A 27,548-nucleotide genomic window follows, 5' to 3' on the forward strand; every position below is an offset into this window, starting at 1 on the left:
GTTTTTATTATTTCTTTATTTGGACATTTCATGCCACGCGCTATTCTTGCGTTTGCCCCCTTTCGCCTAAAAAACGCAAAAAAATGAGGCCCGTTCTGCTGGCCTACTGTAAAGCTAGCGCACTGCATTAAATCGTTTACTTGTTATCCATTGCTTTCAGCCTCTCCTGTGCTTACCCTGTGAGTGGAGGCAGGCCCTAAGGATCTCAGTTTACTGGGACCTTGCTCCTGTCAAATTTTCTACACCAGCCAGGCACTGATCGCAAGGCTACAGCTATTTCATGAGCTATGACTGGCCACAGCTCTTACTTAACAAACCTGGTTTTGCTTCACTTGAAAACCTCCCCATGGTAACACCGTAAGTGGCAGAAGCGTTTTCTTTTAGCACAATTCTGAAAACAGATTATGCAGTTTTTAACTACAATTTACATAACTGGTTATTGAACAACAACATCGCGGTTATGAGTTTAAAATACTTGTATTCTATCATTTCCCCAGTCAGCAATTATTATGTTTCCTTGTGTCGTCACAGCCACACCCTCCGGTCTTTTAAACTGTCCTCTTTTATTGCCCTCAGTTCCAAACCGAGTGACAAACGAACCGTCATCATTAAATATCTGAATCCGATGATTGTACGAGTCACTCACGATGATGTGATCGTCAGAGTCCGTGGCTACTCCGGTCGGCCAATTGAGCTCTCCGTCGCCCCTTCCGCTCTTGCCGAACTTGAAAAGAAATTGACCATTGGCGCTAAAGACCTGAACCCGATCGTTCCCGAAGTCAGTGATAATTACATGACCTTTGCTGTTGATCGCCACAGCTGTTGGGCAGTTGAATTGAGCCTTACCCCCACCAAGGGAACCAAATGTTAATATTATCTCGCCCTCCTGGTTGAAAACGATCACGCGCGCGTTTCCTCGATCCACAACAAAAAGACGCCCCTCGCTGTCCACGGCCACGCCATATGGTTGGTACAAGCGTTCACTTTGCATAAATCCCTTACCGAATTTCTTGATGAACGTTCCTTCTTTAGAAAAAATCTGCAAAAAAAGGTCGAATTCACGTATAAAAGTTATGTTGAGACGAACGAATATGACGGTGTTTTAGACGTATTTATCACGTTGCTTGTGACTTGTTTCAAATTTCATGTCCGTGAAATAAGGTAGTAAAAGTGGAAAGGGGAAGAAAAATGAAAATAATCTAATAACAAGAAAAAGCTGTGCACAGGATGGCTTCCCATTCCGCTTCGAGTAATCAATTGCTTGAAAGACTAATGCCCATTTTTGTCTGTCTAAGGGATGGCAAGGCTGACGTGTCCTACCGAAAGAGTTAACCAGTGATCATAGGGATGAATTATCGGTCATTTTCTTTCCCAGATAGAGCTACTTGCCCCTCTAAAATATGACTTGCGGAACTGTTTAAGCGGCTACTAAGTGAATAAATATTAAACACCTGTAAGGGCAGGCGATCAAACAAGCGACCCAAATGCCTTAATCATAGCACAGCAGAGAAATGGAATTTTACAGAGATTTTGTTTTAGCAAAACTTACCTGGATTCTGTTATTCATTGTGTCTGCTACGACAATATTGCCTTCGGGGGTGACGGCCACTCCACTGGGAGACTGGAAATGACCATCTCCACTTCCTGGTGATCCAAACCGGAAACGGAAATTACCCTCCATGTCGAACACCTGTCACACAAACAGAAATGTTATGACTTCAAGTCGCTAACCGTTCTATCGCGCAGCGGCAGCGAACACATCCCTACAGTGTCTACGGTGGCCTAGTTCTTAGGCCTCAGAATTTTCGCCACTCCGTCAACTATTTATTACATGAAGAAGAGACATCTGTAGGGGATTCTGCAGGGCCGCATATGCAAACCCATTCCCAGTCCCCTTCTTGATGTTTTCGGAACATTTCTTGGCTGAAAACTGTTTAACACTTTATTCTTGGTCAGAAAAGTGTCCAGTTACTACTACGCATTACCCGTCATATACGTCTCCCCCATCTGTGATAAGAGACCTTTAGATTTGGGGACCAGGACAAGTTAGACTTTTCAAAAGTCCTTCGTAGGATTTCATATGGCGCTGACCTTTCGCGACTTCGTCGCTCGCGGTCGGCCGCTTCGCGGCCAAACAAGGCTCGCTTCGCTCGCCAAGAGGTCGACTTGTAGCAAGTCTAAGGACAAGTACGAGATTTGACTTGAAGTTTTTTCGCGTATTCTCAAAATATAAACTTCCCGGAAAGCTTCATTTTACCATTTTTCACTAGAAATGTTAGCACTGTTATCTTTAGTGAAGGAGGTTACGCGCTCACCCGATTGCAAAATGATTAAACTTCTAACAATTGATATCTTGTTTCTACCACTTCTACATCTCGCTAAAACTCGTAGTAGAATGACCACGGCTACCACGTTTTCCCGCCAAAATGACGTTGGTTCACCACTACTTAGTACTGAGGAAATCTAGTACTCGTAGTCGTACTCGTCTTAGAATCCAAAGGTATCAAGAGACTATAAAGGGGACAGAGAGGCCATCCCCCATATACACCCTATTCCATAGGTAATTCGTCTCGAGTTATTTTTAGAATCGGGATAAAGTTACCTCGCGCGAGGCGTGGATGTTTCGTGGAGGTTTCGCATGACCAAACGCCGTGCAAAACATGTCGGGCGAGAGGCAATGAAAGCGTAAAAAGATCGAGAGCATTCCTGAATATTGAAGCGAAATGAGTCGACGCTCACCTGGGAAAAAGGAATCGCTGGACTCTTTGACAACCCGTGAAATCAGTTTAACTCGAAGTTGTCGTAACCTCAGTGCTTTAATAAAATGAGAAATTTCGCCGGTCTATTGAATCCGGTCGTTTGTACAATTTAGGGAGTTTAAGATCCAACGACGCGGACGACAACTAGAACGTCAAAAAAACAATACGTTTAATTAGCAAAACAACAACTTCGCACGTGCAACACACTTTTTTGTTCATTTCTTTCCCGTTTTTGCACGACTACGACGTGAAAATGCCTAATTTCGCGTTTTATGGAGGACGTAAATAAGCAACGACGAAATTTTATTTCTCTTTCTGAGCTTGAATATGGTCCCTTGAAATTCAGCTTTAGGAGGGTTCGCCTACAGTTGACAAAGTAGGTGGGTAGGAATAATTGCTAAGACTGAAAAAAATAAACATCAAACCAGAAATTGCTCTCTTCAAACTGTAAATTATAAATGATCCTGAGAGAATATTCAGTGTGTTAAGGATTTCCCTACTCTACTGTTAGCTCTATACAAGAGAGGAAGGGCGATTCTTTTTTAATTTCGGTTTCGCTGACACAGCTTTCGCAGAAATCTCGCTGTAGTCGTTTTCGTCGACAAAAGGAATAGCAAAATCGCTCTCCGCGTCTTCCCCCACTTTGTTCTGCGTCATTTCGTGAAGGACGCGTGGCTCTCAGCGTGGGTCATCCACGCGGAACACATTCGCGCTATGTGATTGGCTGTTGTCTAATCCCCCTTGAGATCTGTGGTGTTAAAAATAACTCGAGACGAATTACCTATGGAATAGGGTGTATATGGGGGATGGCCTCTCTGTCCCCTTTATAGTCTCTTGAAAGGTATCTAATGCGACTGGCTGACACTGAAGTGGCGTGCTGACTGACAAAAACGCACATACCTGGAGCCGGTGGTTGCGCGAGTCACTAACAATCACGTTGCCGTCTTGATCCACTGCTACCCCCTGTGGATCGCTTAGCCTTCCAAACTTGGATCCACTTCCCGCGATCGCTCTCTTTGCGCTTCGTACACGTGGTGCGACATCTCCGATGTTTATCTCCAGAGGAAATCCTTCTACAATTTGTCCACGCGAAAAGACGGCAAATGAGAAGACACCATTGAAGAAAGGGTGATAAGCTGAGAATGATTGTCCGTCGGCTTGGAGAAAAGAGAGAAAAATTAAGCTGAAAGAAATTCACTTAAACCAGATTTTCTGATTGAATAGCCTTTAAATAGTCAAATTATTCCAGAAAATGATTAAGTTCTACGAGTTGTTAGCCTAATTCCAGCAAGTGTCTAATTCTGAAACAAAGTTTACATATCCCGGCGGGGGACTCCCATATATAAAATTGACGGGGATGCTTGTCGGAAAATTAAAATTAAACCCCTGAAAGAGACCAATGTGGGTCTGGCTCAAACGCGCTTATCTAAGTGAGACCAAAATCTGCAATTTATGAGCCCTAATCGAGACGACGAGCACCCTCGTCACTTTTATATGGGAGTCCCTCCCAGGGATTTACACAAGCGATACATGTTTAATAAGCAAACTATTCAATGATTTATAGGTCAACTTAAATAAATAAGACGAATATACTCATTTGTTTAACTTCTCAACTTACAGAAACAAGGTAACGGAGATCACCGGAAAACATGTAATTAAAGGGAAAAATTCCTTCATTAGAGTATTTGAACAAGGTGATATATTAAGAATGACGGAAAAACTCAAACATGAAAATGTTTTAAAACATTAAATGGCTTAGGAAAAAGATTGTTCCAAATGAGACAGAGAAAATTCGCAAATTTATTGTAGAGAACTGCAAAACAAAACTTTAAACGAAACGGCATTGCACGTCAGTATATAGTACTATCATCAAAAGAATACACTAATTGAGGAAGAATAAATTTTTTATCAGATTATATCGACGCAGATAAGAAAAGAGAAATATTTACCTTGATGAAATATATCAGGTGGAAGGAGAACTCCGCTTGAGTCTCGCAATTCCACTGAAAGTTTTGGAGCTTCTTTCAAAACATGTTCTGTTTCGCTCGCGCTTTCATTCATTGAAGGAACCTCAATATCTTCTAACAGTAGATGTTGACTGACATTTGTCTTTATACTTCCTAAAGAATGCGCCAGCATGGCCTCAGCTTCCTTGTTGTTCACTTCGTATTTGAGTTCAGCGTTTTCGTGTGGTTCGCAGTCAAGTTCAGTGTTTTTTAAGTCTGTTAGTCTTTTAGTGATGTGTACCTTCAGCGAGAGTAGCTCTACCTCGTTGGCGTATTTTAATACTTGCTCAGAAAAATCGCAACCGGCGCTAAACCTCGCGAAATCTTCTTCCAATTTGTTCTTTTGCCGCCGCAAAATTGTCGATTTCGCGTTATGAATCTTCTCCACTTCCGTCAAAAGTTTTCGTTCTGTGTCCTTTACAACTTTCATCTGCTGTAAAGCAGTTTGTCGAATTTCTGCTTTCACCGTGGCCAGCGTCCCATGAAGGGTTTCTGAAATGCCTTGAATCTGTTTAATCGACTTTTCCAGCAATGGGATATTTTCCGCACATTGCGCGAACAGGTTCTCCACAACCGTTCTCTGTTTCTGTACCTTTTTTGAGTCTTTCACATAATCGTATTTGTGCTGGCGATGTTCAATTAGAACGCAGTCTCTGCATACTGCTTCGTTGCATGTCTCGCAGTAGTATCTCAATTGCTCACTACGATGGATGTTGCAAAATGCCGGCCTGTGAAGATCTTCGCCGGTTTTGCTCTCAAGAAGTTCGCCAATTGTGAGAACTTTGTGTTCTTTCGTCTGCCGACTCCTTCTGTGAATGCTGTAGCATTTTTCGCAAAGAAATTCCCCGCAGTCAGCGCATCTAGAATTTGCCGCGGAGTCGCAGTTCGTGCACGGCACGGGTTCTCTGTCGCTCGAATTTATCAATGCAATATCCAACATGTTATCCAAGAATGAATTAACTGGCAAAGCTTCTATATCATCTCTTGAAATTCTCGCGTCTGTCTTGCACAGTGGACAAACCAGCGATTCATTTGGAGCGAGTTTCTCGGCGAGATCTTGAAGACAAACCTGGCAAAATGAATGTAAACAGGGAAGTAGTTTCGGACCTCGAATCAGCCTTTTACAAAGACTGCAATTCAGATGTCTTGATATGTTTTCAACGTTTACTCCCGCAATTATCGATGAAGACATTTTGTTCACGCTTATTCAAACAAACGATTTCATGAGACAGCTTTAAAAATCACGGCTGCTTCAACAGAATGTTTTCTTCCAATTCTCGGCGCCCAGGCTCAAATTGTAAACTGAATGATTTTGGCTTTAAACTCAGTTTGACTTTTCAGCTTAGCAACAAGAAGGATAGCAACCGTTTAGTTGTCTCTCGTTAAATATGCAGCGCAAATTTGAAGGCCAGTTAGTCGAATTTAAATAAATCATAAACTTGTCAAGGGAATTCTTTCCCTTTACAAATTAAACACGAATATTACTGTAAATCCTCGAAATCGGCTTTAGAAACAATTTCGTCACCTTTAAGCTGACACCTCAGTCCTCTTTAAAACATTACTGTCTCTTCGCATAATAATTATGGTTTTTGCTTTTTAGCAATCGAATACGGTGTTTTGTCGCTTCAGTCATATGATGTCTTTTGACAGTTTAGTTCGTAATTTAATATGTAATGTTATGAAGAACCAAACGAAGATTATGCATTTGCATTTAGCCCAGTTTATGATCATTTATTCAAATCCATTATGAGGCAGAAGCGTTCTGCCTTAGCCTAAAATGAAAGTCACTATCATGTTCTTTGTCAAACTAATGTGGGCAAAAATGAAGCGGGCAAATGTATTTTAATGATAGTCATGTATAAGTTAAGCTAGGGGAAGTTGAGCGAATAAATTATTAAAGGAAAGAATATTTGCGATTATGCGAATGATACGACAAAAGGTCTTTATTGGTTAGATTCTTTTGTCTATTTCTTTTAAGTGTCATTCACAAAGCTGATTCAGATGGCAGGTGTTTCTAACAAGCAAAATACAAGGTGAAGTGCCATTATATTTTTAGGCAGGTTCTTCAGGTATGAGAAAACATACTGTACCAATAGGGAAAAGTAAGACGCGTCAAAGACACGAACTTAATGTGTGACATGTTTTAGAGAAATGTCTTAACTAGGACGTGTTCTATTTTAGAGCCGAATACATTTTGTATCCCATATACTAGAAATATGTATCTCGCCAAAAAAGAAAAAAAACTCGTTGTGGCACTCGAGTAAACCCCGCATATCCCTTATCAAGCATGCATATCCCATATTACATTACGGGGAGTTGGCGGCTTATTTAGGATGCGTCTTAGGTTACACGCACCTTATTTTTCTACTCATATGTCTTCCCACCTTCCTATTTGTATCGCGCCGCTGTCCCAAACGAATCGGAGGCTCGATTACCGGCCGCTGTCCGGGAAAATGAACCCGCCTCAGATTACCCGCGATAGTCTCTCTCGTGGAGGAATTAAGATCGAACTCGGGAGAGCGGTGGAAATCGAGCTTAAAGGAATCGCAGCCTCTGGCGGAAGCACGAATATTTTATAGTTGTTTTTATCACAAAAAAGCCTACAGTATAGGGTTTTACCTGATCAACAATTAGATCTGTTAGTTCTGTTAGGTGGTGTTTACATAAGAAACTTGTACCAGCGCAAGCTTTATATCGGGGGCCTTTGGATTTCGTATCAGGTTAACATGTTCCTGTCACATGACCAACATACCCAAACCAGTGGTCGTTGCTTGTTTACATGATTTGCACCGGAATGAAATTCTCGCCCTGTTGCTGCAACGGTGATGGAAGCGGCATATATGAGGAAATTATGTGGTATACAGAGTCACGAGAGGGAAGGGGAGTGAACCACTCATCCATTTATCATGTAAAAACTCCTTTAGTAAGGTTACTCGACCCTAGCCTGTGGTCCTATCACCATATCTTTTAACGCGCTCGCTTTTATTTTCGCTCGTCCCGATAAACTGAGCGCTTAGAACAGGTTAACATCACTCTCCAAAGATGACAGAGAAGTGACCATCTTGGTGTTAAGAGTGACACTGGGTCGATGTTGTGTCGAAATGCAGTATGGGACTGTTTTGGGGAATAAAAGAAGCCATAGCGTGCCCGAACCAATCCCATGGTGCAGTGCGACATAATTCTTACCCACGATTGCAGTCTGGTGCGCAACCGTAAAATGGTCGATCTATACCCTGCTCTCTCAGGCACCTTAGAGACGTCGGCTTGGGAGCTAGCCTCCCACGCGGACGTCCTTAACGGTTCGTCACGCGTTCCTGCCTCACTTTCGTTTGGAGGATTGCGTGACAAACCAAAGGACTGCGTAAGAGGCTACTTGGGATCGGGATAAGCCAGAGATAAGCCAATGAAAACCGTCGAGTTCGCGCAATTTAGGGAAGATTCTTGATGGGACAGTCAGGGTTGAAGAACTCTACTGGGGACCTTCAAAAATGGTCGATCTTTTTCTTTTGTAAGGCACCTTATCGACGTATGCTCGGGATCAAGGTTAGTCAATGAATGAATAGCGTCGAGAATGTGCGATTCAAGGAAGATTCACGTCGGGACCGACAAGATTGAAGACCTCTTTTGGGGACCTTCGGTAAAGAAATGAGCTATTTTTTTAGTTCCTAGACCTAGATATTTATTTCGCTGCTAATATTGTAAAGATAAGTAAAAACCCACCTTAAAGGCCGAGACGGTTCGCGACGACGATTTTCAGCGAACCACAGCATCGCAATATTGTAACCATTCGAAACAATGTCGCAATGCTGTGTTGCAGTAAAAATCGTCTCGTGTAACATCAAATTAATGTCGATTGGATGACTCCCATAATGTACCAAAGTGGGTACATTGTGCCACCTGTGCGAAGATCTGATCGTTTGGGGAGCACAATTTCTGTTTTCCATCGCGGATTACGTACTGAATCGTCGGGACAAGAAATAGAAAAACGAAGGGCATCTAAAACTACAAAATCAGTTTATCCCCTTGTTTATTCAAGTAAACTGAAGATTAAAAAGACGGAGGTACAAAACGTTGCCTTCAAAATAGCTCGGAATAGATAGCTGAGAGAAAGACATTTTTCTTTGCCACTTATGTTACTATTTCAAAGTTACAAATGCAGAATGAAAACAATTCTTTCGTTAAAGCAGGGAGTAACTTAAGTGTCAGGAAAGGACAATGAATCCAAGTTTTCGAGACTATTTACAGAAGAGCTTTACCCTACCCTATGCGGACGTGATTCACAAAATTCATTCAATTTTGGATGTACTTGACAGCTAACTGCAAGCAACGTAAGTACGTAAAAGAAGGTAAAATATGTCAAACGTGAAGTAAGCCTTTTAAAAGCTCTTGATTTGCGAAAAGTGAGACAAAGTCCACGTCAAAACACCCTCTCTCTGAAATAAAGTTTTCAAAATAACAGGTCTTCACAAACGCTTTATCATCTTCGGTGGCGTCTTTCGCGATCACGTGATCTTGAGCGTTTGTCTCGTGACCTTGACCTCCTGTCCCTATCACGTGATCTGGACCGCGACCGTCGACTACGCCTATGTCTTTTTTCTCTGGTTTCCCCTTCAAAGTCGTCCTTCTCACTGTAATGATGTTTACTTCCTATCGATCTGAAATGGATAAAGGAAAAAAACCTCTTCAAAAAAACAATTTTTCCCTGATTCGGAACAAAACTTCCTAACGTTTAATTGACCTAGTATATTAAACATTCCCTTTGGTAGCCACATGTTAGCTATTCAACAAAATATTAAAATTTTTGATAGTTTCAAGCTAAAGAAACATTCAGCAATATATACTTACCTTCTTTCAAGCAGCTGTGCTTCAAGTCCTTGAAGACAATCTTGCAATGACTGAACAAGCACCTAGAACAGAAATAATACATCCAGTCACTACTTCACGGTCACGACCTGGAATATCTGAAAACTTGCATCAAATTGTTGAGAAGATTACGCTTCTACGGAAAGACAGACAGACGACCAAAACAGTTAATGACCCTACCTCTCCTCTAATCAATGTTATTTGCATCTGGTCAGTGTTACCCAGGCGTCGGCTGTGAATCAGTCGTTGAATTAGGGGAACAGGTCTTAAGCCAAATACCACGCCTGGGTTATTTTCTCAAGTCAAGTAGTTTTGTCCAAGACAGTGACCATTTAAAAATGATGGATATATTTCTTGAAGAGTTTATTTTGTGGACAGCACATGAGCATTTTAAGGAAGCTTCCTAACAGCTTCATAAAGTGCGAGCTACTTCATTAGCAGGCAGAAAGTTGAGGACTACGATGTTGGACAGTGGTAGGTCAGAAGTGCTTAGCTATGGAGGAACAGTCTCCTACCACCTGACTAAAGGATATCATAATAACATAAAACTAGCATTGAAAAAAAAACCTTGACCTTTTTGGTAATGTACAGCGGAACCCCGCCTTACGGCCACCTGGTTTAAACGGCAAAACGGTCGTCATACATTTTGTTATAAAAAAAACCCTCGTTACTGCGGTCACCCGTTAATACAGCCAACGGCCACATTTTTAAATTCCAAACAGCAGAATCTTTTATAATAAGGCCACTTGTACCAAATTTAGAAAATTAAAATGCCTGTGACGTGTCAATTTCACTGATCTAGCCAGCTGAGCCTGTTCTTGTATTGCCTTTAGCCTGAAGTACACTTCAAAAGCAATTGTGGCGGTTTAATGATAGTGTTTTATGAACTAAAGAAAAGTTTCAAGTAGTTTTTGCCATTACTGTTCGTGATATCTTCACTCCGGTTGTTTATTAAAGAGAACAGTTGTTCAAGAAGTGCGAATGCAATGTGTGGTGTATTTGTCATTCCGGTCGGCTTAAGTCATGAAATTTGACCCTTCCCCAGTAATACGGCCACCCCGTTAATACGGCCAAATTTTTATGACCCACTGGTGATGGTTTCAGCGGGGTTCCACTGTCCGAAATCATTCTAATCTGCAAACAGTCCCCTTTCAGTTTGGCAGCAGGACTGCCCGCAGTTTAAAATCATCGTTTAAATAATCAGCAGAACACAATGGGTATTTTGACTCAGTTGTTTCAAAGTGCCTTACCTGACATCTCTCCTCTACAGCTGTTGGTGACTGTTTGATAAGAGAGATAGCTCCAACTAATGTTTCTATTCCACTTTCATAGTCACCTAGTTGTTAAAAGAAGAGTAAGATGTGTTACTGTATCTACACACAAAACCCTTTCACCCTTGGAGTCAATATTGTAGTAGCCTGTGTTGCAGGCAGACTTGTCACTCGAGACCTAGATAGAGAACATCTACATCTACGCGTTTCCCATTACATAGATGTGGTCAGGTAGAGGTCACAGCATTGACATACAAGTTATTTATATATATCGTAAATATATTAAAATGAACATAACTGAAAATAAACACCATTAAATACACTATTAGTTCCGGGCAAGTCTTTACATTAGCAACCTGTACAAAAAAGTTTTTTTTCTTGCGGCTTTGCAGCTCCTGGCTTAGCCCTTTGGTCGAAGATGTCGGCCTGTGACTGACCCCAAAGCATGTCTGCCACACTCAATTGCAGCAAGTGACAAAAAGCCCCTGGCGCCCAAGGTAAGCATGGGGACATAAAGTTAAAGTATCAAGCCTAGGACAACAGCCCTGGGTACAGCTATTGAAATAAAACCCTTTTAGATGTATGGGACATGGTAATATTACACTATCTTTCCCCAGTAGCTACAATGCAAAGTTCAGGATATTTTAAATTAGGGCACACTCACAAGTGAAAGGGTGAGATCAAAAGAAAGATAAAAATAGCAGCTTACCAGCATTAGCATCAGCCATAGCTCTCTTAATAGCACTACTGGCAAGGACCTGATTTCTCTTCATTGACTCACTGTATTCATCTACAAATGAATTTACCAACATCACTTCGCATTTATTACTGACTTAAGGACTGAATAGATGGGCATGAGGGGGACGGGATCAGAAACTAAAATTTCCCATACAGCCATCATTTTTATTCCCTAATTTTCTACCCCACTACAGACCTCTCCAACAGCAAGGACTGATCACTGGCCTTTGGATATGAGTATGAGTAGGAATCAAGTAAGAGTATGACTTTGGAATTTCCAGCCAATAGAGAGAAGGGTGATGTCGCATTAACATGGTAGCAAAATTTCTGGATCTCAACAAAACACACCATGACGGCAATGACGTCACCTAAAAAGTGACTTTGCGTTCAATAAAACTTCAGATCGATTATCTAAACTTGCTCACTTTGTTTTATGCTGTAGGGGAACTCTCTTGGAGTTGAATTCTTAAGAAAATATCCAAGTTTAAAAGAGATGAAGAAATTCGTCGTCACATGCACACATGGTTGAAAAAACATGAAATTACACGATGGCAATTCACATCATCAAGTCGTAGTAGTGCAATGACTGCAAACAAATGTACAAAAAGTTTCGCTGCATGTGCAAAGCTGTTGTTTTGATAATCTTAACCTATTCAGCTTTTTTGTCATTCTTGCTGGTGTTGCTGTCGCCACAGTGGAATCTTAAACTCCCACTTAGAATATTCAAATAACTCAACATGTTTAGAATTATAGTGGGTTTCTCCCTGATTAATTGATTTCGGTTTGTCAGTGAAGAAATATGTGAGCACACTGACGGACATGGCTGCCATTTTGATCTCAACAGTTTGTTGAGATCCAGAAATTTTTGCTACCAAGGAAATGTGACATAATGACTTCTCCTCTTTACTGTATCACCCAAATTATAACTCTTTTCCATTGCTGACTAGCACATATATAGAACTAAATTAGGAATACAATAAGGGCCTGATAAGTTATCATAAGAGGGACAATCTTAAGGTGCCTATTATTGTTACAAGGACCGCTAGACTGGACACAAATAACCTGAGACCAACTTTTCAATATCAGTCTTCCTGATAAAACACTACCCAATGAATAAGTATTTGCAATAGACCAATTTCAATATTTTAAAATTCATATTTGGCTCAGAGGCTTGGGGGAATAAAACAAAAGAAACGTATTATTCATTGCTGAGCCTCAAGATGACTTCATTATTTTGTTTTATTCTCATAGCCAAGTATGAATTTTAATATATCAAGATTTGTCTATTCACGTCAAACTGTCATTTTAATAAGATTTGGCACTATTTGAGTGTTGGCTAACATTAAAACACAGGGAGAGAATATGCCATCCCTTTTTCCAGAGAAATGCGGGGACATTTCAAGGAGTTACAAAAGAATTAAAGGTATTATAAACCTTGTAGTGACCCAGAATTTTTCCACATTTTACAAATGGATGCTCTAACAAAGTAAAATGCGATATTTAGATAAATGCAGATGAGTACCTGCAGGTCTGGGCATAAACTGCGACATTGCATTAGGACCTCCAGCTGCTAGGAACGCATCCGGCTAAAAATCAGATAAAGGCAGAAGGATTATGGGTTGGTGGCAAGAAGTACTCAGGGGTGCAGGCACAGCTGGTAGTACTTCTCTTGCTTTAAAGATTCTGCTTAAGCCACAATAAACAAATACCAACCAAAGCCTCCTTTTCACTGATTTGATAACTACCCTCTGCTACAACACCACAGCATTCATATTATAAAAGAACTGAATGTAAAACCATCTTACAACAACCCCTTTTTAAAAAGCTAGTTTTAACAGGCATATTAACATTGAAAGACTTGTTCTCCAATTTATTTTCAGTTCTTTGCATATCTTAGATATTCTTCTAGAGAAGCTGAAATAATCTATAATAATATGGTATGCACATGCATGGTTTGGAGAGAAACTTACCGGTGGTCCTTCAGGGAAAAATGCAGGATTCACATGTGGTGCAACAGGAGGTTTGGGAAAATGTGGAACCATGCCTAAAAAAGATTAAATGTTACCCTCAGTTTCTGATGTGCAACAAAGTAGAAAATAAATTTGGCTAATGAAATTTAGGAAAGATTAACCTTACAACAAATCCGGCTTGGCAGTGGTGGACCCAAAACAGGCACACTTAAGACCAATTCGGCAGTGCTGTTTCAGGTTTGGCTGCGCAAAAATGGAACAAGAGTGCCAGTCTTTGACTCTAGTTCCTCATTCTTTGCTCCAAAACCACACAAAAGTGCTTGCTACACAGGCTAAGGACAGTGTTTCAACAATTTTGATTGTAGCTTCATTAACAAACAAAAAGAGAAAGACTAAAAGTACCTGGAGCCCTGTGATCAGGCATGGGACCTGCTCCTGGTGGTGGGGGTTGCTAAATTAAACAACAACAACAACAACAACAAAATCATATACAAAGTAACAGAGAAGACATTTAATGATTCTACACTTAGTACATTGTAAAAAGTAAAAATCAAAAATTTTTATAGCATAATTTTTATAAAACCTAGAAAATCAGTGTAAGGTAATATACATGTAACAGGTGAAATTTGATTTCAGGTTTATTATTTTGATTTAACCTAGGTTGAATCTCATTCCCTTTGTTTCCGGGCCCTAATTCATGAATAATCAGGGCTAAGAGACAAAGAAAATTGAGAATCAATCTAGGTTAAAAAAATTTAACCTGAAATCAAATTTGACCTGAAACACATACATGCAAGTATGGTGATCCTCATGAGCTTTATAGTTGTATTCTCAGCATTTAGGAACACTGCGTAAGATCAAAACCATCTTATCTTGAAATCAAGCAGTAGACTAAATAATTAACTTCAATACGAAGATACACTAAAGCCATGTGACCTATAGAAGATAAAAACTTTGAGATGGGAAGATCCACAATACAATTATATACTTGACTACAAAATGCATTGGCACCGACATCATAAGATCATATTCTAAAACAGGGGTCAGTACATGTAAAACAGAAATGATATTACAACCATACTAGGTAGTAATAATAGACCCTTCCATGTTTTAATTTTTCAACTTTTGATAAAGAGCATTAAGTGAATATCCATTGACACTGCCGGAAAGAGGGTCTTAAAATGAAGTGACTTACCAACTTTAAAGGTTGTAAGTCTGAAGAGAGAAAAGATATTGCTCCGCAAAGCCATGACATTTTACAGATATTTGTATCGTGGAGGACACTAATTCGCCCCCCACCATACAAATAAAATTTCACAACTTTGCAGAGCTATATCTCGGTTAGTTTTCCACAAATCACTTTCAAACTTGGCAACTACACTGATTTTAAGGTGTTCTTTACAGCTGTATTGACGGATTTTCACTAACTGGTCCTAGTCAATAGTTGAAAAAACCATGGAAACTTCTATTATTAATGGGTTTGTTGTGGAATAAGGCCCCAAGTGACTCCCGATCAAATACCAAATTCTTCTTTTTATTTATTAGGGTGCATTCTTAGTGTTCTTACCGGTGGTACATGCATTTGAGGTGGCATGGGGCCAGGAGGTTTGTCGCCATGGGGTGGGTGTACCATGGGGTAGTATGGAGGTGGGTGTTCAGCATATGGCGGGATCCCAGGTGGGGGATGTCTAGGCATTCCCATATGTCCAGGACCTGAAGGATGAGAAAAAACAAGTGCTGAATTGAACAAAATGCCTTTAATCTTCAGGGCGGAAAAACGTTCTGCGCAAGCTTCTGCGCATCTCTTACCGCAGGCTCAAGGCGGGCTTTTCTGTGTGCTGACTGTGTTTGTTTGTTGCTGGAGTTCTGAGTGAAATGCACGAGGTGCGATCGTTACCTCCTTGTAAAGCATTTTTATTTGACATGTTTGCTTTTTTTTCGTCGCTTGAAAATTTATTTTGGATTCAGAGTAACCAATGTTAAAGGAAAAACGGATCATTCCGTCAGTCTGAGGTGGAATAAAAGGTTCTGAACATTTCTTAAGAGGCGAGTATTTTTCTGATTGTGCATCCGATTAATTTATGAGTTGATTTCGCCGGGTTGAATTAAAACCCGCTTGTATTCTCAGTGTGTATTCTGTTGAGTTACGGTTACTGTTTTTTACATGCCCAGATTTATTACCTTTGCAGAACCAGCTTTATCTTTGTCTTCAGTCAAAGAAACATATTGCTGTTATAACGCATCAGAGTGAACAAACTTGTGCGCTTATTAAACTTTCTCGGAAATAGAAGAAGGCCAGCAAGTTTACTCAAGATCATTTTTCTCAAAGTTTGCTCAAGTAATAATAGACAGAGTTTTTTTTCATTTTTCATTACATAGTTTTGTTTTCGAGTGCACTGTGAAGGTTTCTGTTCTTTATAAGAATAACTTTCAATTTCTGTACGCAAATTGTCCTTTTCACTCGCTGTGAAGTAGAGAACTGCCGGCAGGGACTTCAAAACAATTGACTCTTTTTCTGTAAACAATTGCTGCGGCTTGATTTGACTGAGGCGAGCAAAACCAACCCTTTTTTCTGTATTCTCTAATGATCGGCTGAGTTTAATTTATGCTATGCGTGTTCAACTTGACAACACAAAGCAAAATTTATATATCTACGCGAAACGAGCAAGTTTAAAAAACTATAGTTGCTTTGAAACCGATTTTTGGGAAGATTTTACAAGAGAAACATTGACCTTTTTTCTGCCCACATATCAACGAAATAACTTCTACATTGAGGATTTTGTTTATATTTTAGTGATCTGCGAAACTACGAGTGTCCGATCGAGCGAGGGTTTTAAAATATCAGCTTGAGTGCGACAAAGTTCAGTGACTTCAAACACATTGTGGGCAAGTGTTAATTTTTTTGGGCAAATCACTGTCCAAAGATATGTTGTTTTTGTGTCCACAGTGGAGCTCCGGACCTTATATATCCAGGAACTTCCTTATATGAACACATTTTGTGAATGCATCTTGAAAAAGTCGGACCTACGCATGCACATTTCCAGTACAACGCAAGGAAATTAATGTTGTTAAAGTCCGTTTTACTATGAGGTATTCTTCGAGAAAATTAAGTAACGACAAGGTTATAACCACAGCTTGCAATTTTTGAAGACAAATTGCCTGTTCTTTCCAGGTTATGAGCGGAAACATTTTATTTTTAAGCAATAAAATATTTGAAATCCCCGCATTTTTTCAAACCCGGCCAGGGGATCTGGGCAGAAAAGTTCACGCATGCTCATTACGTTTTTCCGCCCTGAACCTTTAATCTGTCCCTTGTTACATTATCATAAATGACCTGATAAACGCCCGGGGCGTCTATTCAATTTTAGGGTTCCAAGCAGGGGCATTAAATAGATAGGACGCATTTAAAAGAGAGAGGTGTTTATTCTCATAGCTGTAACACAAGCTCAATAAAACTAAAATATGCTTTTGGTAAAAAAATTACAAGGGTTTAAAAATAGCGGAATATCCATTCCACCAATCAATTGATATGTCTAGGCCGTCTACAGATCTATATTGCTCTTTCAAATCTCAACAGTGATCAGGATCCTTGCTCAGGGTTATTGTGTTGCCATTGTTAGTCTACTTTGAACTTGAGATTGAATAAAATAAAATATGCAAAGTCTTGTTAATCAAGCAAGAAACTGAATGAATTGAAATGATTTTGCTCCTTTTTCTTATTCCTAGTACTTTGGAGTAATTCTTAAAGGGGGCATCTATCAGATGGGGCGTCCATTAGAGAGGGGCATTTAATAGAATTTTAACAGCGTAGCAGGGGCATTAATTAGATAAGAGGCATTTATTTGGAAGTGAGTGTTTATTAGGTCATATACGGTATGTACTTAACTTTGAAACTGCTTCCAAAAACATTTGAGACTTAATATAAACAGAGCTTGCAAGTTACACATCAGGCTGAGGGTTGTTCAATAATAATTTATTGGTGGATAGTGCTATCCAGCAGATAAATCACTATCCAGCAGTTTTAGGGAAACCAACTGAGCTATCCATTGGATAAAGATTTATCAAGTGGATAGTATATCTACCTTTTGTAAAACTGGTCCCAGTCAATTAAAAGAAAGCTTTACCTTAGAACTTGGCCAACATGCTTTTAAAAAGCCTTTCTTCGCAGAAAGCAAAATAGTTTTTACAGACATTTCTTCATTGTTACACAAATTATTGATGGTCTCCTTACCCATCCAGGGCCCTCCATGTCCCATATCTCCAGGAGGTGGTCCATGATCAAACCCACGCCCCATTCCAGGACGGACAGGGAATCCACCACGCCCTCTGAACCCTCCGCGGTTATATCCAAATCCCCTGCCTCCACCTTGTTGGTATCCTGGGCCTTCATGTTCAGCATGACCTCCTCCAGGAGCCCCAGGGTTATCTGAAAAATTACCAACAAACTTATCATTAATTTTCTTACAAAATGCTCTCAAGTCCTGTGTGTGTGTCAATCAATGTTTATTATTTTTTCGGTTAGTACCTTAACATTGATTGTATAAGATGATTGGTAGCATTTTAACTACTTCAATGTCAATCATTAATTTTTTCAATTGCAAGACAATACGCGGATTTGATCAGCTAAGCAAGAAAATGAAAGTGAATTTCCATTTGAAGCAAATGCGAGAAAAAAATGTCAATCTACAGGTATTGTTCAAGCAAAATTTGGCATAGTTTGTGTTGTAACCACAGAATCTTTTTCACCGAGTGTGGTTTCTTATCCTGGGTAGCTGGGACAAACCACTGAGTTAGATGCAACTTCAGGATCCCCACATAACCAAAAAAAAAAATTCTCTATGCCCTCAAAATGTCCAGCCCACGAGCTTCCAAGTACTTGTTTGACGAAACTCTAAACATTGAGTTACTGGAGACTTATGTTGAGGAATGTTACACACCACTGTCTCTTTGCGAAGTTTTGAAAAAAAAGTAATTCTTAGATAGCCTTCAGCAGTAAAAATCAATATTTATTCGGAAAAAAAATGACAACACCCTTACTTTTTCTCGACTGTGCTTCAAACTGCTGTAAGAACTGTTTTGTTGCTGGAGTAACTACTGGAAACTGTGAATGAATCTCCCTATGAAAACAGGGAAAAACAACAAGTGTGAAATAAAATACAGTTGTAGATAATTTTAGTAAAACCTATGAATTAACTCCAAGTCACTTCCTGTAACTCATTCATTCTAAGAGTCAATAATTAAGCAAGATACATAATAATCTATTTAATTGATTTATTATAATCCTTTGATTTTGTGGATAAAAGCTATGGATTGACCACTCAAATTTCAGACCTCTGGTCTCACTAAAAGGTCCCTGCCCTGCTTTGCTGCACGTAAATGTAAGAGAAAAACCATTGTGTATACCCTTGGCAAGACTGTGCCCTAAGAAAAATTACAGGGAGCCCAGTGCTCTGAACCTGTGAAATCCTTTCCTGCTCTCCAGTACCCCTCCCACCCCCTTTTCTCCTAGAGTTCCAGCCCCCTTTCCTCCCCCCGAAACAAGGCTAGATCAATGTGTTTCTTGCACAGGATAACCAAGGGCGGAACACAACCAAAGTAGCAGAACTATCTAAGACTTTTCTCTAATTTTACCTTCACTTTCAAACCAGTGCGTAAAGAAAGTAGTGTCTGATAAACCGGAGCTAGTGGATTTTGCTATCGGGTTAGTGAGTTTTGTTCTTAACTTGCCCAATGGGCAAGTACTGTTCTTTGGGGAAATTCAAGTTACAGAAGGATTGTAATCAATTCTGCTAATCAAAAAGGATTTTGGGGCTAGTTGAAATGACTTTGTGGGCTAGTACATGCTAGCTACAGTTTGCCCGAATGGCAGGCTGTAAAACTGACCTTCTTTGCACCCTGCAGACTAACTTACATTTTTGGTAATTTTTCTGTGACAAGTTGGCATGATGTTTCTGAACCAAGCTCAATCATAGCAAATCTAAGTGGAAGGAAAAAAGTTACAATAATTACAGTTTATAACAATATTGTGGCAAATATGGGAAAATTCATCCCTATATGTGAGTGGTTAATAGGTTGCTTTTCTGTCGTGTCAGCTCCAGTTTTCCAACTTACCGTGTACTGCATCCATAAGAACCTACATTGTGAAACACTAATTTAAATCACCTTTTCTCATTTCTGGTTTCATTTTACAAGGACCAGAACAGGTTATTTCTGTACTTAATCCTTTATGGATAAACAAAACTCTCTCTTTAATGTTTTATGAACAGGATTTTGCATATATTGATTTTATTCCTCTGGGTCCATACAAACCCCTTTGGCAGCTGCTAAGAGCTACGAGAGCACTGGAAATATTTTACATGAATACATCTAATAATTGAGATCTTAAGGTTGGAATGAGATGACACATACAAGTTCTAAAATGATGGTACATGCATTACCACAATGTAATGCATGCTCCAATCATCGCCTACGACTCAATGCTACTCAATCATACTCACTTGTGAAAGCCAAGCCCTTTGGCAAATGCCAGCATTCTTTGTTTAGGAGATTTAAAAAAATTGACAACAAAATACAGTAAAAAGTACACAATGAAAACAACACATTCCACAACCGACAGTCACATTCAATAAAACCTTCTAATAAAGGTGATTGAACAACTGTCTCTTAATGACCTTACATGCAACTGATCTTGTTGTCTCCACAGGAAAAAACAGAGAGGGCCAAAATTTTCATATTATGAGAAAGTTTTTCAAAGATCTCCTGAGACAAAATGTAGGAGAAGATCTCATAAATGTGCAACCCTCTTGAAATAAAGATAACCTTTTTTTCATTATAGGGTAAAAAAAAAATAAACAAATAACACTTCAAAAACAGGGTGCCATCTTTCATAAATTAGGAAGTAGCAACATTAGGGCTGGCTAAGATAAAATTTAAGAAATTCAGTTACAGTACATGTGTAGCTCATGTAATTGTGCTGAGAACCATTGCAGGCAAACAATGAAAAAAAAAGAAACTTTCTTTAACTTAAGATAGGTGTCAGTCAGTGAATTCAAACGTACCAACAGAGCTTAGTGGGAAGGAAATATACCAAAACAAGAAAACAAGGCTTCTTGTAATATGAAAAAAAACCAGATTCATGACTGCAAGTGCAGTATATTTATTTTCATTTTACACTTAAATTACAAAGACAAATACTTCAAGTTTTCCACCAGAGGTACATGTAGCTAAGAAACAGATACAAACATAGTGGCCAAACCCCAGACCTCATAATTACCATAGCAAGTAGACAAGAATTACATGTACAACCTGCGCAACAGGTCATGTGCATAAAGTACTAAATACATGTAATTCCTAAATACAGTTTGACAGAAGTTATTGATTACAGTGGTTACTTACAGTATACAATAATTATTCTGAATTCTTTTCAAATAAATTAGCAAAATAATAAGTATTATATATTTTTATATAACTTTTGTTGATTGCGTTTCATAAAAAAATACATCTACACAATGTCCTTTAGTGTACAAAATAAATACATTCAAATTAAAATACTGTATATTTACACAATGTATCAGTTTAAATAGAGGGTAAACAAAAATATTTTTTCTGCCAATTGCAAGTCATTTTATACTCTATTGTTATAATACATTATTACGATTTCAGTCTTTACAAATTTTATGTGGAATCGGTATGCTTCTCTCTAATTTACAAATTTGATGAGGCCTTTTTTTGACGAGATGAAAATCAAATACAAAATGCAATTTTTTTGTGAATGATATTCACGGCAGCTAAATAATTCTCTGGTGTAAGTTGGGTGTATTCTTCCTTGAATGATACCATCCCAGTACCCACTGCTATCCATTGTCACTCAATAGCTGAATAAGCTGTGAGTACAGTAACACAGAGTCAGTAAAAGTAGTCTGCATTGATGCTTCCTGAAAAGCATACATAGGGATGTAGAAAAAGCCAAAATAAATGTTTTGTGTAGATAGCAGATTACTAAAAAAATGGTGGGCAGTGAAGGACTGAGAAATTTCGTTAATTGTAACTAATAATAACAGCTTGAGCTAATTTAGACAATATAAAGCTCATGATATTTTCATTTGGTTAAGTGGGTAAACCAAAGAGTGCATTGTATCTAAACTCAAACAGCAGGATTGGCTGAAAACACAAAAGGGTTATATCAGAAGGGTTTTCAGCATTGACACAAAGGCAATGCTATTGAAAGTACTACACGGCAATCAAAGAAGTGATGCAAAATTTATCATGAAAGACCACAAACTCTGTTAGTCAATCTTACCAGTCGATCACTTTCAAAAACAAAAACTCAGAAAAAGTTGAAATTATGTATTGTCTCATGTCCTTAAATAAGTAGCACATAATATATGATTAATTCATGAGCATAAAACTAAAAGAACATTGATGCAAAGAACACAAAATTAATGGTTGAAGATGGTCTTAACCACACCAAATGTTATTCCTTAAGTTTAACAATAAATACTTTCTGCCATTTCAACTCACCCTTTAGATTGGCCATTGGTTCTGTTCTCAAAGAACTTGATATTTATCAGGTCTGTTACACCGCACTCTTGAAGGGCTTCTGTCAGTTCTTGATCATTTGTCCACTAAAAGACATAAGCGATAACGCAAAGTAATGATATTATTAACTTGATTACTTCACTTGGATAGAAAAGAAGTAGCAAATGCAATGAACAATACCTCCCTCATTTAAGGGGTTGAAGACACGAGAAAAGCCTGCTACACCACATTAAAAGACAAAAATCACATCTTCCCTCAAAAGGAGTGGAATCTGATAACCGAACAGTTGAATGTCAAGCAGCATGTGTTTTGGTGCATGTACAAAGAGTTCACAGATTAGATGAACACAAGTAAAACCCACCGTTATGGAACTCTTCAGTTGTTTAGAACTTGTTGTGGCCATTAGTTTGGTCATAAACTCAGACTTCTGACTTAAAAATTGAAGACTGATTTGATAAAATGATGCCAAGTTCAGGACTCAAGCCTCAATAGTTCAGGGCTGTGTTCCAGCAGTGCTTGGTGGCCTCTGGCACCTTACCTTTGCTCTTTGGTGACTAGGGAATCTCAGCTTTTCATAAAAAAGAATACAAGCTGGGTATTCTGAATTTCACAGTTTCAGAGCACTGGGCTCCCTTACAAAACAAACTGATGTGGGGAAGTACTGGTGTTGTGTAAACTTACCCATGTCAAGTTGCCCACGTACAAAGGTTTTCCTTTGTTTCTTTCATAATAAGTGTTTGAAGATCTGGCTGCAGCAGATTTGGGATGGACTGTTGTATAAGACTTGTACTCGTATGCTCCTTCAACAAAGAGAGCATTAAAGCTCTGTCATGTGATGACTACAACAGACTATATTGTGATTATAACATCTTTTGACAAACATAAACAAATAATAATGTAGTGACCGAGGATGCAAAAAATAATATTAAATAAATAAGTAAAAACCTACATAAATAAAATAAGTAATAAATTAAATAAACGTAACATGAAAACACTTGTTTATCCAACAATTAAAGACAAAAAATATTTGCCATGAAACAATCAGAGAATCTTGGTATGATGTGTCTGAAAACTATAAAGACACAAACCTATAAAATTAACATTTTGTTCACAATAATATCTTTTATTAAAAACCTCACCACCTTCTTATAGACTCTGATTTCATACCTGCGAGCCTGAAAAGAAATCAGGTGGGTCCCTGGACAGAAAATAATAATGACAAATAAATTATTTCTTAGTGTCAATACCTGACTGGGCTGTCTCATGTTCAGGTAAAACTTCACCAGTAACTTCCTCCCCATACTGAAAAAGAAAGAAATTTCAAATGAAGTCAACCCAAGAATGGTTCCATCAACTATTATGCTTTCTCTTGACAATGGACTATGGCAGTTGTGCTATTACAATGGTAAATGCACAGACCAAACAAAACACTAGTGGGCATCAAAAGTAGGAAACTCAAACTTATGGTTGATAAGAGTATAGACAATGGAAATTGTTGCTGACTTGTTTTTTTTAAATAAAATTCACGGTTTTTCAAAAAAAATTCCAGTAGCAGGAGAAAGGTGTAATGTTACAGGAGAATATTTCGACAGATGTTCCAGATCTGAATATAAAATAGTCAATGATAGGTGAATAAACATTTGCCGTAGAATTATGCATAGTAAACGGGGAATTCTTCAATCTCCAATGCCTAATGAACACCCTGGCCATTGACAGCTTTTGACGCCCAGTTCTGTTGAAGACATAAGTTCTAACATCTGACAATTCATGATACAGTGCATGTGTTGTGTCAGTTTGCAGTAAGCCGAGGCAAGATACATACAAAAGATCTTCTGTGTTTCATAGTATTATCTCAAACTCAACAACGATTCATGACGCAAAAGCAAAGGAAATCTGAAGTATAACAAATTGCTTAACAATCACGTCATTTCTGTGGTGTGTTGAGTCAGTTTGCAGTAAGCCAAGGTAAGGTATGTACTAAGACCTACTGTGTTTCATAGTACTATCTAAAACTCATCAATAATTCATGAAAAGAAACAAAGGATGATCACTACCATGACAGAAGTTTGGATAATTCCTTAAAATTTTGTGAACTTTACCTTTCCATTTCTTCAAAAATTGTTTGTCAGTCTTGATGCTATATCAAACACAACACTCAGTGTTACATTGGACATCCAGAAACCTCAAACTCAGTGTTACAAATCTTGGCTTGCCTCATTTTTCAATCCCCTTCTCAGTGTCTGGATGTCGCGTCAAACAATGTATTACAAATTTGATTCATATTACCAGGGATGTTGCTAAGAGGACGCGGCAGGCTAATTTCACCAGCTGAAAAAGACCTTACCACTGACTCAAATGACTCTGGAAAGCAGGGACATGCGGTAATTTTGGGTCTTTCTGCAGGTACCATCATCACAAAAGTAACAAAGAAACCAAACAACAGAGTTCTCCCGGGGGCTTTATTGTTTGGTTGTATTGTTTCTTTTGTTGTACATAATTTTGAAGGTGCAGTTGTGTAAAGAAGCTGGCTTGAATAATATAGAGGCCTGCATGGCTTTTCCTTAGGTGCATCCCTGTATTACATTCATTTGAAATGAAGGCCAGTTAAGGTATTTTTACTTACCTGGAAGACCATAACTTGGCAGTGTTTGTGTAAATTTATCTCCCCCAAATGAGTAAATGTACATTAAAGACTGTTTATCATTCCTGTTTTTCATTTTTCGTAAATTATTATTATTAGACAAGTTCAGAAACAACAAATGTTTCTGCAGGTTACATCTTTGTCAGACTGTGTTCTTACCTGTACTTGCAATACTTCATCTTCAGGTCCCACTGGCATTTCTGCTCCTGTGGTTAGTACATCATCATATAGATCCAACCCTTCAGCCATATGATGCTATAATAGAAAGACCAGAAGGGGCATAACTACAGAATACAGGGCCAATTTTCTAGGTATGTATTTGTTGGGATGGCTAGGAGGCTCGCCAGTCATTGACAAGCCAACGAGCAGCTCAGCCACTAAAATATATAGCCATCTTGTTTTTTGAGACCCTAACCTTGACTGATGAGCCACTGAGCCAATAAAATATATAACTTTACTTGTTCATTAAAAGTTAAACTTTAATGGGAGTAACTGCAGAATACCCGGCCATTTCGAAGATATACTCCTATAAGAATGGCTACGCGGCTTCGCAGCTTGGTGGCTACGGGGCAACGGGCTATGCTTCTACGTGGTTACGCAGCTAACCCCAACACTAACCCTAACCCCAACCATAACCCAAAACCAAACCCCTGGGGTATGTGGCTACATGGCTACGTGAGGGGTAATAGCTTTGAAGTGGCCGGGTATTCTAGGTAGCCCCGTAGCCACTGTTATATGAGTATGGCTTCGAAATCGCTGGGTATTCTGCAGTTAAGCCCTTGTATGTCTCTCTTATGTCTGTCTTACACTTATATGACTAAAAACCTTTCTCGTTCTAAAAACACTTTTTATGACTAGCCACTTTTGTTTAAGACCTTACAATAGGGCCTTGTAATCTTGTTCCGAAGGCTTTATGTTACGCATTCAGTATACTGAATTTATTTCTCTACCTTGCCATCAAGTTTGCGACTTTTCGCACAGAGTCAGAACAGTACAATCCAAGACTCTTTTCAATTCTCTTAGCTTTCTACTGCATTCAGTAATGCACGCTCATCGATATGTTGCTTACAGCTTAGTAAATACTGCATTTGGGAAGGAAAAACAAGGCCCTTTATAGACTTCTAAGTAAGTCTTTGGATATTGCTAACGTAACATAAACGCCACAACACAGCAATATTTCTAGCAACGACGACAAACAGGTCAAGTTTCAATATTCTTACTGCAGTACAGTTAAAAGCAAACAGATTCTCTCTTTGACATGACTATAATGACCAAAATATTACCTGGCCAGTAACGTCGGGCTCAAATTCATCTACTTGAGCGTACAAATCGATGTCTACTGCACCGTCTCCGGCCATTTCGCCGAAGAAACAAGAAAGTGCAAACAAGACCACAAAACAAGATGGCCGCAGCTTTCCTTCGCGCTTGGCACGTGGCTTTTGGACAGAGAGGCATTCTGGGAGAACTGCAACGCCTGGTAGATTTCGATCGGCGAAGGCTCTGATACTGGTGGTCGATCTTAAAGCACTTTATGTGCATCTCTTACTGGAAGATTTTAAGTAGAAACTGTAAACAACAACGAAAAATGTGTTATAAAAGCAAGAATACCCCTAACAGAAATAATGATAGCTATTCAGAAATTATGGCTGCACCCGGAAAACTACATTTTTGAGGCTTGTACAAGTCGGTCACTGTAAACTTGAACAGCTGTTTGTTTCTGGTGTGGTAGAGTGATCGCAAAATGCCTGCAAAAATTAAAGTGCGCATTGTGGCCGCACGAGATCTTCCAGTCATGGACCGTTCAAGTGACTTGGCGGATGCGTTTGCAGAGGTAAGAAATGCATGGTGACATTGTTTTTTAAAGTATATTTTACAATATAAGGGTTTCGTACATCGTCCGTCTGTAAACTTACTGAGTCTTCTGCGTGCATCTTAAAATTTTTAGGTTTGCTTATACTACTGATTTAAATATTTCTCTTGTCTTGGCTTTTCTTGGTGTGTACATTTTAGTACAGTATTATTGTTTACAAATATATTTTAAAAAACCCAGTCAATTACTTTTCAGCTCTTTTTGTGTTAGATTGGAAAGCTTAAGGATACAGCTTGGCTACACACTCACAGGGGGGAAGGGGGGAAGGGGTACTCTGCATTTCAAGTGACAGGGATGATCAAATAGCGGCAAAATCAAAACCCAAGCAAATCACTAGGGCTTCCAACAAAACCTAAAAAGATCCCCTTACCAAGAATTAATAATCTCCAGAAGGCATTAAATGATATAATATGAAAAATAAAAACATTAGAAATTGAATGTTTGTGTATATTCATCATACCATCTAAAGTTATCTTTTTGGTATCTAGTCTGGTAGTCATTCTAACAACACTTGAGACACCCGCTCTTGCAATCCTACTCATTCACAATAAGTGTGGTTGTACCTTATTCGTAGAACTATGCGGCCTGCAGGATACGTGGGCACTATCAAGTATCTTTAGATTGTTTTGAATACCCCCAAAATCCCTACTTAAATCAAGCCACCCAAAAAATACTTGCCAAATTTTCCCTCCCAAAAAAATCCCAGAATCGAAAATTGCAATACCAAAAAAATTGATTGATCATCCCCATCTCTTAAAATCTGCGAAGCCTCCCCTGGGGCTACACTCAATTGCTTCTGGACTTGATAATAAAAAATTAAGCTACATACACTTCAATGGCTGACTGCATAGAAAATTTTTAGCATTTCAGGTCATAAGGTTTTGAAGGAAGT

The 27,548-nt window shown here is 38.9% G+C and overlaps 3 protein-coding genes across 3 annotated transcripts in view; 1 reads left to right on the top strand and 2 right to left on the bottom strand.

Moving 5' to 3' along the window:
* Window positions 1-6,055, bottom strand: LOC140941057 (E3 ubiquitin-protein ligase TRIM45-like). Its single transcript, XM_073390016.1, has 4 exons — window positions 4,709-6,055; window positions 3,660-3,916; window positions 1,550-1,690; window positions 1-1,039 (listed from the first exon to the last, which is right to left on the bottom strand). The coding sequence occupies exons 1-4, from the start codon at window positions 5,955-5,957 to the stop codon at window positions 467-469; spliced, it is 2,220 nt and encodes a 739-aa protein (XP_073246117.1). The 5' UTR covers window positions 5,958-6,055; the 3' UTR covers window positions 1-466.
* A 2,720-nt stretch (window positions 6,056-8,775) lies between these two features.
* LOC140940465 (cleavage and polyadenylation specificity factor subunit 6-like) lies at window positions 8,776-26,205 on the bottom strand. Its single transcript, XM_073389440.1, has 16 exons — window positions 26,070-26,205; window positions 24,946-25,041; window positions 23,393-23,447; window positions 22,827-22,945; window positions 22,128-22,231; window positions 19,519-19,584; window positions 18,645-18,724; window positions 17,839-18,033; window positions 15,175-15,320; window positions 14,010-14,058; window positions 13,608-13,681; window positions 13,160-13,223; window positions 11,609-11,689; window positions 10,879-10,964; window positions 9,611-9,672; window positions 8,776-9,420 (listed from the first exon to the last, which is right to left on the bottom strand). Exons 1-16 carry the CDS (start codon window positions 26,142-26,144, stop codon window positions 9,243-9,245), a joined length of 1,530 nt encoding a protein of 509 aa, XP_073245541.1. The 5' UTR covers window positions 26,145-26,205; the 3' UTR covers window positions 8,776-9,242.
* A 130-nt stretch (window positions 26,206-26,335) lies between these two features.
* The window catches only part of LOC140941850 (C2 domain-containing protein 5-like), an 85,070-nt gene continuing 83,857 nt past the window's right edge, over window positions 26,336-27,548 (top strand). The window contains exon 1 of the mRNA XM_073390855.1: window positions 26,336-26,617. Within this exon, the coding sequence (XP_073246956.1) occupies window positions 26,528-26,617 (90 nt within the window). The 5' untranslated portion in view covers window positions 26,336-26,527. The remainder of the gene's footprint in view (window positions 26,618-27,548) is intronic.

Source organism: Porites lutea, chromosome 6 (assembly GCF_958299795.1).
Source record: "Porites lutea chromosome 6, jaPorLute2.1, whole genome shotgun sequence".
In the NCBI taxonomy this organism is placed as follows: domain Eukaryota; kingdom Metazoa; phylum Cnidaria; class Anthozoa; order Scleractinia; family Poritidae; genus Porites; species Porites lutea.

Coding starts and splice junctions, on each gene's coding strand:
- LOC140940465 (XM_073389440.1), bottom strand. CDS start 26,144: ATGGCCGGAGACGGTGCAGTAGACATCGATTTGTACGCTCAAGTAGAT. Junction 23,448..24,945: donor ATGAAGTATTGCAAGTACAG/GTAAGAACACAG, acceptor TTTCTTTTTCAG/TATGGGGAGGAAGTTACTGG. Junction 14,059..15,174: donor CTCAAATGCATGTACCACCG/GTAAGAACACTA, acceptor TGTTTAATTTAG/CAACCCCCACCACCAGGAGC.
- LOC140941057 (XM_073390016.1), bottom strand. CDS start 5,957: ATGTCTTCATCGATAATTGCGGGAGTAAACGTTGAAAACATATCAAGA. Junction 3,917..4,708: donor ACCTGATATATTTCATCAAG/GTAAATATTTCT, acceptor CTTTTCTCCAAG/CCGACGGACAATCATTCTCA. Junction 1,691..3,659: donor CGCGCAACCACCGGCTCCAG/GTATGTGCGTTT, acceptor TTTGTGTGACAG/GTGTTCGACATGGAGGGTAA.